Source organism: Rhinatrema bivittatum, chromosome 6 (assembly GCF_901001135.1).
Source record: "Rhinatrema bivittatum chromosome 6, aRhiBiv1.1, whole genome shotgun sequence".
Lineage (NCBI taxonomy): Eukaryota > Metazoa > Chordata > Amphibia > Gymnophiona > Rhinatrematidae > Rhinatrema > Rhinatrema bivittatum.
The window spans coordinates 252,749,943-252,767,981 of NC_042620.1; the positions used below are offsets into that span (position 1 = coordinate 252,749,943).

General features: G+C 46.2%; 1 protein-coding gene across 1 annotated transcript in view; it reads right to left on the reverse strand.

Moving 5' to 3' along the window:
- SRCAP (Snf2 related CREBBP activator protein) overlaps positions 1-18,039 on the reverse strand; it is an 845,719-nt gene that overhangs the window by 289,962 nt on the left and 537,718 nt on the right. Inside the window, 1 exon segment of the mRNA XM_029606814.1 lies at positions 9,298-9,510. Within this exon segment, the coding sequence (XP_029462674.1) occupies positions 9,298-9,510 (213 nt within the window).

The window sequence follows — 18,039 nt, forward strand, 5'->3', positions numbered from 1 at the left end:
TTAATGATTGGTTTTACTATGGCTAATTTGAGCTGGTTGGGAACTTCTCCAGTGGATAAGGAGGTGTTGATAATGTCAGCTAGTGGTTGTGAAATGCTGTCTGGGATTGTCAAAAGCATTTTGGAGGGGACCATGTCAGAGGGGTGGGTGGAGGGTCGCATTTTCTTAAGTATTGCAGAAATTTCGGAGGAGGTGGTGCTTTCAAAGGTGTCCATTTTGGTGACCAAGCTTTTGGGGGTAAATTTGGTAGGTGACAAAACAGAGGGAAAGCGGGAGGCGAGAGTGGCGATTTTATTATGAAAATAATGGGCAAGCTGGTTACATTTTGTGTTAGGGTCTTCACATGGTGGGGTTTTGGGGGATGTCCTGGTGAGGTTGGATATGAGCGAAAAGAGGGCTCTTGGATTGAATTGATAGTTGTGAATTCTGGTGGCGTAGTGGTCGCGTTTGGCTTTGAGCGTGCTAGCTCTGTAGTCGTGTAGAAGGGTTTTGTATTTGGCGAGTTGTTTGGTGGATGGATCTTTGCGCCATATTTTTTCTTGAGTTCTGAGTTTGTGTTTTTGGAGTTTTAGTTCGGGGGTGTACCAGGGTTGTTTTGTTTTTGTGGGAGGTTGGATCTCTTTTGTTATCAAAGGGCAAAGTTTGTTGGCTGTGTCATTGGTGAGATGGTTCCATGAGGTGATGGCAGTTTGTGAGTCCGAGAGGTCTAAGTTTTTGAGGTTGTCAGAGAGGGTGTCTATAAGGTCATCTCTGGGACAGGATTTCCTGAATTGTATTGTGGGTTTTGGTGTTCAGTTGCTTAGGGATGTTCTTGATTGAGCAGGAGGTTTTAATAAGAAAGTGGTCTGACCAGGGAACGGAAGTGTAGGAGGTGTGGTTTGGGAGGAGAAGGGAGTTCAAAAAGATGAGGTCGAGGGAGTGGCCAGCTTTATGTGTGGGGCTGGATATGATTTGATGGAGGTCCATTGCGTTGAAAGATGAAAGGAGCGCCTCACAGCTGTGAGAGAGGGGAAGTGAGTCGATATGGAGGTTGAAGTCCCCAAGGACGATGGCGGGTATGTCTCTGTTAATGTTTGCTGCGATGCATTCAATGATTGGAGAAATGTCAGAGTCTAAGATGCCTGGTGGGGTATATATTAAGCATATTTGAAGGAGTGGGGATTTGAAGAGGCCCACTTCGTATTTGGGAGGGAGATTGACTGGATATTGTTTAAGCCTAAGATGTTTTTTCGCAGCTAGAAGGAGTCCCCCACCTCTTTTTTTAGGTCTGGGGATGGAGAAGATGTCATATTCAATGGTGGGAAGTTGATTAAGAAGGACGGAATCGGTGTCTTTTAGCCATGTCTCTGTAATGGCGCAGAGATCCGGTTTTTGATCAAGGAGCAGATCGTTTAGAATGAGTGTTTTCTTGGTTAGAGATTGCGAATTAATCAGGAGCATGGCAAGGGTTGAGATGCCTAGGAGTTGAATGAGTGGAGCAAGACTTCTTAGAGTCCTTCTTGAAGGGCTGTCTAGAAGGGAAGTCAGAAGGTGCACAACTTTGTCTAGCTGCCCGATTGGAAATTGCTACAGCCTGGAAGAGGGCACAAGGCACTACTCTAAACGCAGTGATTATGCGTCTGGACAATGTTTGCACCCTGTACAAGATGACAGCCATCAAACATAATACTTTGAAACGGTTCCACATCATTTGGGACTCTTTTTTGAGCTGGCGAGACTAGAAAGACATGGAGAACATGCTTAAACCCACAGTATAAGTTGTATGTTTCTTTATTCAACCATGGTATTTAATAACAGCTATAATATGTGTGAGGGGGGGAGAGGGAGGGAGGGATGGGGTGGCTTCTTTGTAGTTTATGAATGCAACAAAACATGGAGTGTATTCAGTTTACAGTTTATTATGTATGTTTGATTCATTATTCACTTCAATAAAAATGTTTATACAAGGAAAAAAAAAAAGCACTGTGATTTCTAAGGCATCAATTTCAGGAGAAATCAAGAGGAGAAGCATTTTGGCCCATTTTGAAGATTTCAAGGGACTAGTGACCCCACTCGAGAGTGCAGGAGTCCTTGTGGGCAGAGTCAGAATCTGTCAGGAGTCCTTTTTAGGCAGTCAGAAGATAAGGCAGAGCAGTGCCCTTACCTCCATTGCATCCCTGCTCTAAGTACCTTATTGTGGGTAGGCAGACAGGAGATGTTGTGCCTTGGATGCAGAAGTGATCATGGCTGTCTCCTGCCCAGGAGGTCTGGGTGGAGTGTTGGTACATCCCACTTATCTGGTCTGGCCTGACCGATAAGGAAGTTAAAATTTAAATTTGCCTTTCAATTTACTTTCCTTTAGTCCTGTCTGACCAGTCCAGAACCCACTCAATAAAGCACCAGAGATCAAGGGCTCTGTCTGACAGGCTCAGACATTTAACAATGAGTATGTTGTTGCCCACTCAAAGCAGCTGGCCTAATTGTGAGCTTGGTGTAGGGATCCTTATTCCTGGGTTAATAACAATGGAGTGAAGTGTGTTGGCTGTATCAGGTTTTGGTTATGGTGGTGATTTGGAAATCTAAACAAACAATTCTTTTGTCGTCTTAGTGAAGCCAGCACCAGACCTTTATAGTGGGAGTGAAGTCAGCTTTGAGCCTTTTTTCCCCTATCTCCCACAGGATGGCATAACCCTTTTTTTTTTTTTTTTTTTAATAAGCCACAGTCATCAGCATCACAATCTTAATTTCATCTTAAAGGCCCTTTAAAAGCCTCATTTGTGTAGAGGGGAAGAGAGATGGTTCTATAGCTGTTTCCTTGCTTGCTCCACTATCAAAGAGGGTGAGAGCGAAGAAGTCCAATATGCCTGAAGATCACCTACTACAATAACTCCACTGTGAACTGGAGCTGTGCAGTCTGCCATGCCAGAGGGTAAATCTCTAGCCCCTCGAAGAACTCCATTTGACAATTGGAGGGAAGAGAGATAAAGAGCCTGGCATGCTTGACATTTATATAATAATTATTTTGCCTTTGGCAGAGTGCCAACACTGACTGCACCCTCCTGCCTGTTATAGGAAAATTGGTTCTTACCTGTTAATTTTCGTTCCCGTAGTACCACGGATCAGTCCAGACTGTTGGGTTATGCCTCCCGTCCAGCAGATGGAGACAGACTTTTTTTGACTGACACTGCCCTATACCCTGAGGTGCCTCCTGCAGACCGTCATTATTGAACTATACCCAAGCCAGATAAGAAGGAACCCATTGAACAGATAACGAACGATAACCACCATGATAAACTGATTCCCCACAAACTGAGCAGAGGGCTAAGGAACCTTCAATAAAATACATAAAAATAATGCTCAAACACTCAACCTGTGCGGGACTTGACCTGAGTATATCCTCCTGGTAAAGAAGAACCGATCAAGCAGACTCTCCAAACCCTCTAGTCTGAATTGGGTGGGCCTCTGGACTGATCCATGGTACTACAGGAACGAAAATTAGCAGGTAAGAACCAATTTTCCTTTCCCTGAATGTATCTGCAATCAGACTATTGGGATGTACCCAAGCCTCCCTACACGGGGTGGGACCCCGAGAGTCCTGCTCGAAGCACACTTCCCCCAAAGCCTTCAGAATCTGGGGCCTGGACATCCAAACGATAATGTCTGGCAAATGTGTGCAAAGACTTTCACGTCGCCGCCCTACAAATCTCCTGCGGCAAGACCTGTTGACACTCGGCCCAAGAGGCCGCTTGTGACCGGGTAGAATGCGCCCGAAGACCAACTAGGACCGGACGGCCTTGACCAATGTAGGCAGAGCTAATAGCTTCCTTCAACCATCATGCAATGGTGGTCCTAGAGGCTTTGTGCCCCCTCCTGGGGCCGCTCCAGAAGACGAAAAGATGGTCCGAGAGGCAGAAACTGTTAGTCACCTCTAAGTAACGCAACAGAGCCCGCCTGACGTCCAATCTCCGTAAATCCTTAGCAAGAGGAGAGGAAGAATCCAAATCCGGAAAGGAAGGGAGCTCTACTGACTGATTCAGATGAAAAGACGACATCACCTTAGGGAGAAAGGAACAAACTGTTCTCAAGGACACTCCCGAATCCGTGATCCGTAAGAAGGGTTCCCTACAGGACAAAGCTTGGAGCTCAGATACCCTCCTAGCAGAAGAGATAGCCACCAGGAAAATCACTTTCAAAGTAAGGTCCTTTAATGTAGCCTGCTTCAGCGGTTCAAACGGGGACGCACACATCGCCTTCAGGACCACATTAAGGCTCCATGAGGGCAGGGATTCCGGACCGGAGGATGCAAATGATTTACCCTCCTAAGAAAACGCAGCATGTCCTGATATGCCGACAGGGTAATCCCCTGCACCTTTCCGCGGAGACAGCTGAGCACCACCACCTAAACTCTCAGAGAATTAAAGGACAATTCTTTCCCAAGACCATCCTGTAAAAAGGTCAAAACATCTGCCACCTTGGCCCGCACATGCACTAAATCGTGCTCTGTGCACCAAGATTCAAAGATCCTCCACACCCCGACATACGCCAAGAAAGTGGAAGTCTTCCTGGACAGCAAGAGAGAGGTAACGACTGCATCCGAATATCACTTATTCCTCAAACGCTCCCTCTCAAAAGCCAGGCCGTTAGACAAAAGCAATCTGCCCTTTCCAAAAAAACAGGGCCTTGACACAGAAGTTGTGGTATCCGCACAACTGCAAGAGCTCGTCTACCAACAGTTTGACCAGATCCGCAAACCAGGGACTCCTTGGCCACTCCAGAGCCACCAGAATTACGTTGCCAGGGTGAGTCTCTATGCAGTGCAATACCTTGCCGATCAAGGGCCACGGAGGAAAGATGTAGAGGAGCACGTCGGACGGACAAAGGAGAACTAGGGCGTCCACCCCTTCTGCTCCTGGTTCCAGAGGTCAGCTGAACAACCTGGGAGCCTTGGCGTTGTGGAGTGTCGCCTTAAGATCCATGCACGGTGTGGCCCACCTGCGAAAGTTTAGGAGGAAGGCTGCCTCAGACAACTCCCACACCCCGGGATCCAGCTGGTGACAGCTCAGGAAGTCCACCTGAACATTGTCTTTTCCCGCCATGTGCGAAGCTGCGATCCTTTCCAGATGCAGTTCTGCCCAGTGGATCAACTCCTGGGCTTCCAAGGCGACTTAGTCGGCTCTTGGTGCCCCCCTGGCGATTTATGTAGGCCACCGCCATCGATTTGTCGCACAGAATCCAGATTGATTTTCCTTGGACCAGGGCGAGAAGATCCTGAAGGGCCAGGCACAAAGCCTCTGTTTTCCAACCGGTTGATGGGCCACGAGGACTCCATCACAGACCAATGGCCCTGTACTGATCTGTCCTGACAGACCGCCCTCCAACCAGAGGCTCGCATCTGTGGTTATCACTGTCCAAGAGGGAGCGTCCAGGTCCATCCCCTGGCGAAACTTGTCCGGGAGGAGCCACCAGGGAGTGGAATCTGAAACTGCTCGGAGAGAGGATCCCATCGGAAAAGCAAAGTGGACTGAAGAGGTCTCATATATGCAAAAGCCCATGGAACCAGTTCCAGGGTGGAGGTCATTGATCCCAGCACTTGCAGATAATCCCAGACTCTGGGTATTCGCATAGCCAGTAGCGAGCAAACCTGAGATTGGACCTTCAGAATCCGCTCCTCGGTGAGGGACACCTTGCCCAACCGTGTGTTGAAAAGAGCTCCTAATAACTCCAGGGTCTGGGAGGGGCCCAGATGACTCTTGGCCTAATCGACTATCCACCCCAAGGACCGAAGGAGAGACAGGACATGGCCGAATTAGCCAGTTGTCCAGATAAGGGTGAACCAGCACTCCCTCCCTCCGGAGAGCCGCTGCCACCACCACCATCACACCTTGTTGAAAGTCCTGGGAGCCATTGTGAGACTGAAGGGCAGGGCGCAAAACTGATAGTGCTCCCCTAGGATCATGAACCTCAAGAACCTTTGGTGGTTGTGCCGAATTCCTATGTGCAAGTAAGCCTCCGTCAAGTCCAAGGACGCCAGGAACTCCCCTTTGTGAACCACTGCAATGACCAACCGTAAAGTCTTCATGCAGAAACGCGGGACCCGGAGAGCCTTGTTCACCTTCGAGAATGGGCTGGGACGTGCCCTTTGGCCCTACAAAGTAGATGGAAATCCTGCCCATCCTTTGCTCCGCCAGAGGTACCGGCACAATGGCCCCCAGATCGCAGAGATGGCGTATGGTGACTTGCACCGCCAGCTTCTTCCTTTCGTAAGAGCAGGGGGAGGCGAGGAACTGATCTCTGAGGGGCTGAGCAAATTCTAAAGTGTAACTGTGTCTTACAATGTCTAAGACCCAGTGGTGGGACGTAATTTTGGCCCACTCCTCGTAAAAAAGAGCCAAGCTGCCTCCTATTCTCGGAACAGAGGAGTGGACGGCATTGCCTCATTGGGAAGATTTTGTTGCTCCCGCTCCTTGGGAAAACCTGTTTCTGCCAAGCTGTCGGCCTCGAAAGGGCTGGTTCCACGACTGCTGCCTGCCTGAAGTCTGCCTAGAAGACAAACCTGACGATCTGGAGGCGTGAATCTCCGGTTCTCCCGAAAATGGGAGCGAGGAAGGAGAGCACCCCTTGGTTTTGGCTTGTCTTCTGGCAATTTGTGGAACTTATTCTCCCCCAAGGATTGGATCAAGTCCTCCAATTCCTTACCGAACAGCAATTTGCCCTTAAAGGGCAATGACCAAAGCTGCACCTTGGAGGAAACATCCACAGACCAATTCCTCAACCAGAGGAGTCTGCGAGGGGAAACGGCCAACACCATGGTTCTAGCAGAGGTGCGAAGCAGATCATATAAGGCGTCAGCGCTGTAGGCTACGACGGCTTCCAGACAATCCGCCTGAAGAGCATCTGACTCCGACAAGGACTTGTCCGCCTGTAATTGCTGAACCCAGCAGAGGCCCGCTCGTAGCAGCCTTAGCCCCTAGAGCAGAAACCTCAAATATCTTTTTAAGATGGAGTTCAAGTTTGTGGTCCTGGAGATCCTTGAACGCCGTCGCACCCTTCTTCACCAGAATGGTAGTCTTCTTAGACACTGCAGACACCGCGGCATCTACCTTAGGGATCTTTAGAATTTCCAGGGCCTCATCTGGAAGTGGATACAGCTTATCCATCACGTGACTAACTTTAAGCCCTATGTCTGGTGTATCCCATTGCCAGAACAGGTCGGTCACCGACATATGAAATGGGAAGGACCTAGTCGGGCTGCGGAAGCCCAGCATGACAGGATCCATCGCCCCCAAATGAGAGCTCTCCTGAGGGGCCTCAATGCCCAATTCTTCCAACACTGCAGGTATAAGAGGGGCCAGCTCCTCTCTTCAGAAGAGGCGGACCACCCTGGGGCCATCTCTCTCACCAATTGGGCAGTCAGCCAATGCCTGCTCTGAGTCCTGAACTGCCCCATCCAGGTCTCCTCCTGGTAGGTCCTTAGCAAGTGGGTCCGCCGGAACTGAGTCAGGCCCGGAGGGAAGTGCCTCGGTCTGTGACCCTGAGAGGTGTAAAAGGCTTCTACTTCTGGTGGCCCCCCAGGGCTCCGAGGTCCTAGGCATCTGAGGAGCCAAGGTCCCGTCCTGCAGAGAAGCTTTCGGTCTCGTGTGCCATGGGAGAAAACCCCCTCTCTCCATGCCATTTAGCAGACCTTGTGGAGGAGAACAACAAAATTGGAGGAGGAGGAGGAGGAAGAAGAGTCTGAGTCCTCCCCGAGCTCCCCATCTATGCCCTTGTGTGGTCTACTCCCAAATTTTTTTTTAAAACACAAGAACTTTTATCAGGAGAACAGGCTGCAGGTCCCTTGCAGGGTGAGTGAGCTGGGCTGCCCAGTATCAACCCTGACCGGCTGGAGCAAGGGAAGGTCTCCGACCCTCTGCTCAGGAGCCTCTAATATCAGGACCTAGCAACCCTCAGGGAGGCAGTAGAATCTTCCTAATTCTTCTTGGTAAAACAAAAAATAATTTGAACTTTTTTTTTTGTCAGTCAGACTGTAGGTTAAGTACCTCCACCATCTGCTGAAGACAGACAAATACTGACGGTCTGCAGGTGGCACCTCAGGGTATAGGGCAGTGTCAGTCAAAAAAATTCTCTGTCTCCATCTGCTGGACGGGAGGTATAACCCAACAGTCTGGACTGATCCAGGCACATACAGGGACCTGCCTGCTTATAAGCAGGCAGAACGCACCAGTTGACATGCTGAGCTGACGTGAGTTATCTGTGGTGCCTCATCTCCCTTTCCTCCATCCCCAAGAAATCAGAAGCCAGTAGAGAGAGAGAGGGAAGAGTGATCACATCCAACCTCCTGACCAAGTTGAAATCCAGAAAAGCACCATAGGAGAGAAGAAGGCTATGCAAGGAAGAGGCTGTGCTGTAAGCCTTTTTGTTGTTTTCAGGATCCTGCTCTACTAGAGCAATCAGCCCAAAAACATTTGCCCTAGGAGCTCTGCTGCCGGAGCCCCCAAGGGAAGTCACTGGAGACCACCCAGTGTTTGCCCCAATGGTGCAGCAGACACTAAGACTCCAACCGAGTCAGATTCCAAGGGAGAAGAAAGAATCAGTCCCACAGGTCCATAATCCGGAGCACATCCAGGACTTGGCCAACGCTCCACTGTGAATATGGGTCTAAAGCCTTCCTAGAAGTGGCCTACTCCCAGCTGCAGCACCATTCCAATTGTCTGCACCATCTGTTGGAGACAAATACTGAAATAGCACCAGACTTTTATAGGGGATGTAAAGTCAGCTTTAAGCCTTTTTTTTCCTGTCTCCATCTGCTGGCAGGAAGGTATAACCCATTTGTCTGAACTGGTCTGGCATGGACCATAAGGAACGTGTAATCTCATCGTATTTTGTGACTGAAGGTTTCAGATACGAAAATAAATCTGGATTAAATCATAAAAAAGCTCAGGGACTTGATTATGAATTGCACAATGAGCAAAAGATAGTATTTTGAACTTCTTGGTAACAGATTGCAATGTGTGGTAAGACTTACTGAAGAGATTTCTAGACAGATATAAGTATAAATAGTCCACCTACCACCAAGACCAACTAAGAACTGCATAGGAAACTGAAGACCTGGTGACATCAATATACAGTTGAAGTTTGGAGGAGCTACAACTGGTTTGTTTGTACATTGAGTAATAGAGCACCCATACTATAGTCTGCAGAGAGTGTAAAACAGAACACACTCAATTTTTCTGAGGATATTAATTTACAGTGGATGCTAAAGAGAAGGCAAAATCCTAGAATGGCACCATGAAAGAGATCAAAACAAGAACCTTTTCTTACCTGTTGGGTCTGCAACAGACACTGGGGACTGAAGAACTCTCATCACAGGCTGTACTAAACCAGGGGGAGGGGTGTTGGTCCGCAGAGGCACTGAGGGCAGGAGAGGGGTACTAGGCCGTAGGCTCTGCTGAAGGGCTGGGGAGGGGAGGCCATCTCTCGGTGTCTGTCTCACCACAATTTTCACCATACTGGCACTGTTGCCCAAGGAGGGCCCTACAGACAATGAAAGGTAGCAATTGTCAGCCTGCCCACTTTCCAAGTGAGAAAAACTGCACAATTAGTACCAGATTAACATTAGAAGATCAGATTAAAGTGTCATTAAACCACATCTTGTCTAAGTTAATTCATGGCTATTTCTGCAAGTCTCACTCCAGAATTCCCAATACTTTATTTTGTTCATCAGGTAGCCATCCTGCACAAACTCCTTTCCTTCTAGTTCTTGTCAGGCAGTCATCATGCACATTATAGAGGTGCTGTGTAAAGATTTTATGAACACATTTCACCAATTCTATGTAAAATGAACTGGTTGCCAGTTGCAGAGCGTATTGATTTCAAGATTGCTTTATCTTTAAACTTCTCAATTCAGATTCTTCTCATTGGTCAAATGCTCTGTTACACATTTATAAGCCTACTAGAGGATTACGATCATCTCAATTAAATTTGTTGGAAATTCCATCTGTGCATCAAGCGCATTTGTTCTTTACCAGAGACACATCGTTTTCAATTGCTGCCCCAACTTTATGGAATCTCATCCCATTTGAACTGCGTACCTTAGACAATTTGAAAAAATTTAAACTTCTATTAAAAGATTACCTACTTCACCGTGCCTTTAGTGTTTTCTAAAACGTATGAGTTCAGATGATCAATATATTCTTTTTTTTTTTTTTTTATTATTTACCATTTTTATTCAAGACCAAACAGATACATAACAGAACAACAAAAGCAAATTGTACAGTCAAGCAAAGGACAATTCAATGTCATAAGCATCAACACCAAAGGAACAGAGTAACATAACAGCCTGACCTATAACATATCGTCCCCATGGACCCCATCTGATGCTTGGTCCTGTATTTTATTAAAGAAGAATATTTTCCCACCCCCCACCCTCCCTACTCCCGCCAATGGTGCAAAGACAGAAGGTGTCAAGCCAAAATAAAAGCATAAAAAAAAAATCAATGTGTTTTATTGGTAAGATGTCCCCTTAGCTACAACTATTAGAGAGCAACTGTGTCCCCAAGATATTCTGCTTCGACCTCCAACTGGTGTATGTTCTCCAAGTAGTATGAAATTTCTCTGTAAGTTTTCGTTTACTAGCTGTGATTTCTGCAAGTGTATATATGTCTGCTACCCGCTTCTGTATCTCAGGTAGAGTGGGCACTAAATGTGATTTCCACTTCACAGCTATTGCTACCCTAGCCGCTGTGAAAATATAACTAAGTAAGCGTTGGTCATGAGTGGACAGCGAGGTAATAGGTACTCCTATTAATGCATTCTGGGGTAGGATATCAGTCATGTTAGAGATCATCAGACTGATCCACTGTTGTATCAAGGTCCACGTCCCCCTAACCTTTGGACATGTCCACCACAAATGGAAGTAATTCCCAACCTGGTTACAACCTCTCCAGCACTGGTCTGAAAGAAGTGGGTTCATTTTATGTAGTCTCGTTGGACAATAGTGCCATCGAAACAGCATTTTAAGGGAATTCTCCACCAAAGAAGCTGCAATTAAGCCTTTGCCAAGTCCCAGGTAAATATCCCTCCAATCCTTAATAGAGTAAGTAGTTCCTAAGTCATCTTCCCAGGCTAGCAGATGTGGGGGTTTACAAGAGATCTGCTGGTCTAGCAGGCTATAGATTTCAGATAGCAACTTAACCCCCTTATCGGCTTTGATACACAAAGTTTCGAAATCTGACCTCCCTTGTTGCAGATGGGGGGATAACATTGTGGACCTGGCAAAATGACGCAGCTGTAAATAGGAAAACACATCTATATCTGAAAGATCGTATTTACTTTGGAGGACTGAAAAGGGAAGGATGTCAGAGCGCCCCCACACATGCACCCAGTGCGTTATACCCTTAGCCGCCCAAGTTCTGAAGGCTTGAGAATCCAAGCCCGGCTGAAAGTCAGCATTATAATATAGAAAAGAACTCAAATGATATTCACGTGTCCCAGAAAGAGAAGAGTGCCATTTGGCCCAAACTTCTAGGGTATAGAGTATGGAAGGAGGTAAAACTGCATGAGGCTCTCCACACCAAGTCTTCTTGGGTTGCCATACAAGACTAGTAAGTGGTACACTGCCCAAGAGCTGTTGGTTAAATTGAACCCACAGTTTAGATGGGGACTGTCTATGCCAATCCACGATTCTCAAACTGAGCGGCTAAAAAGTACTTTTCTAGGTGAGGAACCCCCAACCCTCCTTGTGAGCGATGTTGAAACATCAAGCGGCGAGCAATGCGAGGTCTCTTACCCCCCCAAATAAAAGCCATTAAGCGTTTTTGTACCCTGGCGAGCCAGGATCTAGAAATAGGGATGGGAAGAGTTTGGAAAAGATATAATAATTTTGGTAGGACTGTCATCTTGATGGCCACAATCTTGCCCAGCCAGGATATACAATATCTATTCCATTCTTCGAGATCCAGGGAAATACGGTCCCATAAGGAGGCATAATTAAGCTGAAATAAGTTGTGCGTAGCACTCAAATAAATCCCCAGATATTTTACCTTTTGTGAAGCCCATTTGAATTGAAAGTGGGATTTGAGTCGTAGAGCCTCAGCCGAATCCATACTAATATTTAAAATTTCGGATTTATCCCAGTTTACCCGAAATCCCGAAACTTTACTAAAATCCTTCAGAGCAGCTGTTGTCGTGGGTAAAGATAGACTAGGCTCTGTGAGGACAATCATAATATCGTCCGCAAAGAGTGAGAGTTTTGTAGAGAAAGAGCCCACTTCAATCCCCCTTATATCCACATTTGAACGCACCCGCAATGCAAAGGGCTCCAGAAAAATAGCAAATAATAGGGGAGAGAGCGGACACCCCTGTCTAGTGCCACGTTTCACCTGAAAGGTAGGAGAATAACCACCATTGATTTTTATACAAGCCTGTGGATCATTATATAATTGAGTTAGCCACTGTAGAAAATGGTCACCAAATTTCAATTTTTGAAGCAGGGTAAACAAGTATGGCCAATGCACCATGTCAAATGCCTTTTCGGCATCCACCGAAAGGGCTAGTGCCGGCAATTTCTGTTTTTGAACCCACCAGAATGCATCCAAAATTTTGTGAACATTATCGCTCGCCTGACGGCCAGGAATAAAACCAGACTGATCCGGGTGAATTATCGTGGCAATAAAACTATTCAAACGTGTGGCTAAAATTTTGGCGAGTAATTTCAAATCAATGTTAATGAGTGAGATCGGCCTATACGATCCGCACAGCGTGGGATCTCTCCCAGGCTTCGCCAAGATGGTGATACCCGCTGTGTTGGCTGATTTGGTGAGCGGAATACCCTCCCTCAAAGCCCTGTAAAAATTGGCTAATATAGGGGTTAATTGATTGGCAAATACTTGATAAAATCTCCCTGTGAAGCCATCGAGTCCTGGGGACTTCCCTGGTTGGAGGGTTTTAATAGCTGCCTGGATCTCTATCTCAGTGATGTCCCTATCCAAAAAATCTCTCTGAGAGGCAGACAGTTCAGGTAGGTGGATGTCAGATAAATAGTTATTAATCTGATCTAGGCTAATGGCTGTGTCCTGGGAATACAGTTCAGCATAAAATTGTTGAAATCTTTGGCGAATAGACTTATTGTCGGTAAGCATAACGCCATCTTGTGCTTTAATTTTGACTATAGTGGCCTGAGCTTGTTGGCGCTTCAATTTTTGAGCCAGTAATTTGCCAGCTTTATTTCCACCTTCGAAATAACGCTGACGAGTCATAGTAATTTGATGGGCTATCAGTGCTGCGTCTATACTTGACAAGCGTTGTTTAATATCCCGTAATTGGGTGCATAATGGTAGGCTGGTAGGTGATAACTTATGTTGTCGCTCTATCTCCCTTAGTTGCCTTAACAGTTGGTCCCTACATTTCTCCCTTTCTTTTTTTAAATGAGCGGCCCGTGAGATGAGCTTGCCTCGCAAAACTGCCTTCAAACACTCCCATAATACCACGGCGGTCACCTCCTCAGTATCATTAAAGTCGAGATATGTCTGAATATCTGAAGTCATTTGCTTAACAAAACCTAAATCCTCAAAGAGAGAGTCGTTTAGCTTCCAATATCTGGTACCCCGATCATACTCATGAAATTGCACTGTAAACCATATAGGGGCATGGTCTGACCACTATATCGGCTCAATTTATATCTTTTTAATTCTAGGGAGTAATTGTTTACTAATCAAGAACATATCAATGCGAGAGTAGCTCTCGTGCGGGTGAGAATAAAACGTATAATTTCGAGCAGTCGGGAATCTAGAGCGCCACGCGTCCACCAGACCCTGACTGTTCATAAGATCCCTCAGGGATTTTCTCGCCAGCTTAGAGTCAGTACTACGCCCAGTGGAGTTATCCATATTGGGATGGAGTGTAATATTAAAGTCCCCTCCTATAATGCAAAGGCCATCATGGGTGGTATCTAGTCGGGAGTGCAGGGTTAAGAAAAACCCCTCTTTTTGCAAATTTGGACCATAAACCGAGAGAAGTGTGATCACTTCCCCGCCCACTGAAATTACTACTATTAAGTACCTCCCTTCCGGGTCCTGCACGCATGTTTTCAATTCAAAATGGAAATCTCTATGTAGTAGGATACCCACTCCCGTATATTTATGAGTCGGTGTAGCCGCTGCCCAGAACTGATGTGGAAATTTATCGGAGGTCATCAATTTTTGATAATGCTTACGCAAGTGAGTCTCCTGGAGGAGGACTACATCTGCCCCTGATCTTTCGAGTTCTTTGAATAATAGGCGACGTTTTTGGGGTGAATTAACTCCCTTGACATTAAGGGATAGGAATTTAAATGAAGCCATGAGGAGAGTTCACTCCCTGCTCCCTCTTTCTGTAAACATCCACCACAAAGCTCCTCTGCACTTTAACCAACAGATAGAAAGAGAACAATCTAACGTGTAAGATGAAAGTAAACACCACAATGCAATATTCCCTCTCCACCTTCTGAAATGCATTTTTGGAACAGACACCCATCTGTAAAATCCCCCCTCCCCCCAACCACATACAACCTTGTGCTGGGACCCCAAAAACCGTTCCCAGTGAAGTATGGAGGAAGATCCAGTCCCCCTTCCCGGCACCCATAACCGGATCTGCAAAAGAAAAAAGTAACTGTAGTCTCGCTTAACAGTAAGTAAATCGCTCAAATGGAACACTGAGCTCAAACTTATAATGCCACTGTTCCGCTGAAGGAATCTCGCAGAGTGGAACTGTGACCAGGCCACCACTTATATGGGGTGGTATCCGTCCCCTTCAAAATCAAAGAGCAGTGTGGATACAGTCCCTCAGGTCTGGACTTTCTCCGTCGACTCTCCCGTGGAGTTACGCTGTAGTCTGCGTCTGCCCTTCACCGCTCTCTGCCATCTGGGCCTGTCTCCTTGTCGTCCAGCAACTGTAGATGAGGCGGAGGATTTCTCGGATGGAGGTAGATCCACCGATATGCCCGCTTCTCTCAAAATCCCAGCCGCTTCCATGACTGTTTTCACCCGTTGTGAGTTCCCCTTAAATGTGAAGGCTAGGCCACTGGGGAAAAGCCATCTATAGCGGACGCCCTCCTCAATCAACTTGGAAGTGATACATTTAAAGTCCTGTCGTCGCTTTAGCGTGGCTGCAGCAAGATCAGCAAAAATGGCAATAGAGTGACCTTCCCACTGCCACGTGCGATTCTTGCGGGCCACCATAAAAATTTGCTCCTTCTGGTGATACGAGTGGAAACAGGCTACTAAATCCCTAGGTTTATTTGCCACTCTAGGACCTAAAGATCGATGAGCCCGTTCAATTTTAATTGGCCCCAAGGAAGCAGCGAGATTCCTATCTTCCTGATCCAAAAGAAACTGTGAAATCAGTTCCACTACCTTTCTGCAGTCGCTGTAGTCGTCGGTCTCAGGTACCCCCCTGATTCTAATGTTGCAGCGACGGCTGCGGTTTTCCAGATCTTCAATTTTTTCTGTTACCAGCTGATAAGAGTCTTGCAGGCCTGCTTGCTCAGCCCGGATTGACTGCCAGCTATCTGCGTGTGTGTCGAGACGCATTTCAGTCTCATCCAGCCGCCGGCCTATCTCTGCCGTTTCTTCTCTCAGCTCTGCAATCAGGGTAGAAATCTCCGATTTATAATTTTTTATATCTTGTCTCAGGGTGATAAACCATTCTCGCACTTCGGTGCGAGAAGGGAGATCCGGCCCCCGTTCCTCCGTCGCTGACTCTACTTCGCTGATAGAAGCACTCGTGGTTCCGGCCGCCATTTTGTCACTCTCCTCCGCGGGGGAGTCACTAGCCTTCGAATAAGAAAATTGCCGGAGATCCGACGCTTTTCTCTTGCTGGACATCAGATAAAGTATCTGGGAAGCTTTATCCAGCTGATAGAGCAAAAATTTGAGCTCAGAGTATGCGGTAAACGAGACTTTGCAATCAAAGCTCCGGAGAGCTAAGGGATCAGGCTGTGAGCATGAAGGAAGACGTCACTTCCTCCCCCGATCAATATATTCTATGTGAGAGGAAGAATTTGTGAGCTTTGACGATCTATGCAATGTCTAATTTATCTGTAAACATGGAATTGTTTAATATAGTTTCTATGAAACTAAGGGTGTTTATTGTTTGTTATGCTACATTGTGTATTTCTTTTTTATTGTAAATCGCCTAGACCTGTATGTGATAAACGATTAATACATTTTAATAAAATGAGAAATAAAATGAGAAATAAAATGAGAAATGAGGTACATCTCTGAGCAGTGAGGTGGCAAAGCAGTATAAAGGCAAGCCACAGTAAGCAAAATTGCTTACCTTGCAATAGGTGTTATCCCAGGACAGCAGGATGTAGTCCTCACATATGGGTGACATCAGTATTGGAGCCCTATGTACGGAACAACTTCTCCCAAAGTTTCTATGAAACTTTTGGTTGGCACCAGAGTGCCTACTGAGTATGCCCAGCATGCCATGATATTCCCTGCCACAGGGGGTCTATCAACATAGCGTTAGTTAGTTAGTTAGTTAATAAAACGTAACGGACCCAACTCCGCCGGGTGGCGGGTGGGTTTCGTGAAGACTACATCCTACTGTCCTGGGATAACACCTATTACAAGGTAAGCAATTTTGCTTTATCCCAGGACAAGCAGGATGCTAGTCCTCACATATGGGTGATTAACAAGCTAGAGGCTGAGTCATTTCGTGGTGAAGTAACACTGAAGTGTTGTTGGTGAAAATGAGGCAGCCGAAGATCACAGCAGGTTGGATGTAGAAGGAGTTGGGATTACACTGGAAACAAGTTCTTTAAGACAGATTGTCCATAGGCCGAATCTTGTCTTCCTTCTTTGTCTAAGCAATAGTGAGCTGCAAAGATGTGAAGAGAACTCCATGTTGCTGCTTTACAAATGTCCAGAATAGGAACAGCGAAGGTGTGCTACTGAGGTTGACATAGCTCTGACTGAGTGTGCTTTTACTCGCCCTTGAAGAGTAAGGCCTGTTTTTTCATTTATTTATTTATTTAACATTTTTCTATACCGACCTTCAAGGTTGAATACCATATCAGGTCGGTTTACATCGAACAGGGGTAGATCAGTGTAACATAACGTAACATAAGGAACAACTTTTTATAATTAGTGGAGACAAAGCAGAGAAGTAAAAAAGTTACATAATAACAAGGACCATGAACTAGGAAGCTGAATTCTGGAAAAAGAGAAGCCTTAAGAGGGTATTAAATTAAATACATAGTGAAATGACCGAGCTTGGTCTAGAGCTAGTTAGCTTATTAGGGTAGGAAACTAGTAAATGAGAATATTGAAGGGGCGAAGTTCCATATTCAATGCTGAGTAGTTGTAGTTATCTAGTGAAAGTTTGAAGGATCAGGGGAGGCTTGTAAGAAGAGCCAAGTTTTGAGTTTTTTTTTAAAATGTTGGTAGGCACGGTTCCATTCTGAGTTCTGCAGGGAGGTTGTTCCAGATGGCTGGACCTGCTGTAGAAAAAGCTCGGTCTCTGGTAGAGATGAGTCGTGTGGCTTTAGATGGTGGGGCTTGTAGTGCTCCTTTGTAGGTTTCTCTCATTGGTCTGTTGGAAGTGTGGAGTTTGAGTGGGAATTCGAGGTCGAGATGGAGGAGGCTATGAATTGATTTGTGAATTAGAGTTAGAGCTTTGTGTAGAGCCCTGTGACTGACTGGTAACCAGTGTAAATTACGGAGGATGGGCGTAATATGGTCTCTCTGGTTGGTGCTTGTCAAAATTCTCGCTGCAGCATTTTGTATCATCTGTAAGGGCTTGGTTGTTGAGTTGGGTAGGCCAATGAGGAGAGCGCATAACAAAACTGTATGCAATCTGCTAACCAGTTTAACAAAGTATGTTTACCCACTGCTTTGCCTGGTTTGTTTGGATCATAGGATACAAATAATTGACTGGATTTCCTTTGGACTGTTGTGCGGTTTAAGTAGAAGGAAAGCGCACGTTTACAGTCCAAGGTGTGTAAGGCTCTTTCTCCCTGGTGGGAATGAGGCCTAGGAAAGAATGTTGGTAAAACTATGGATTGGTTCAAGTGAAACTCCG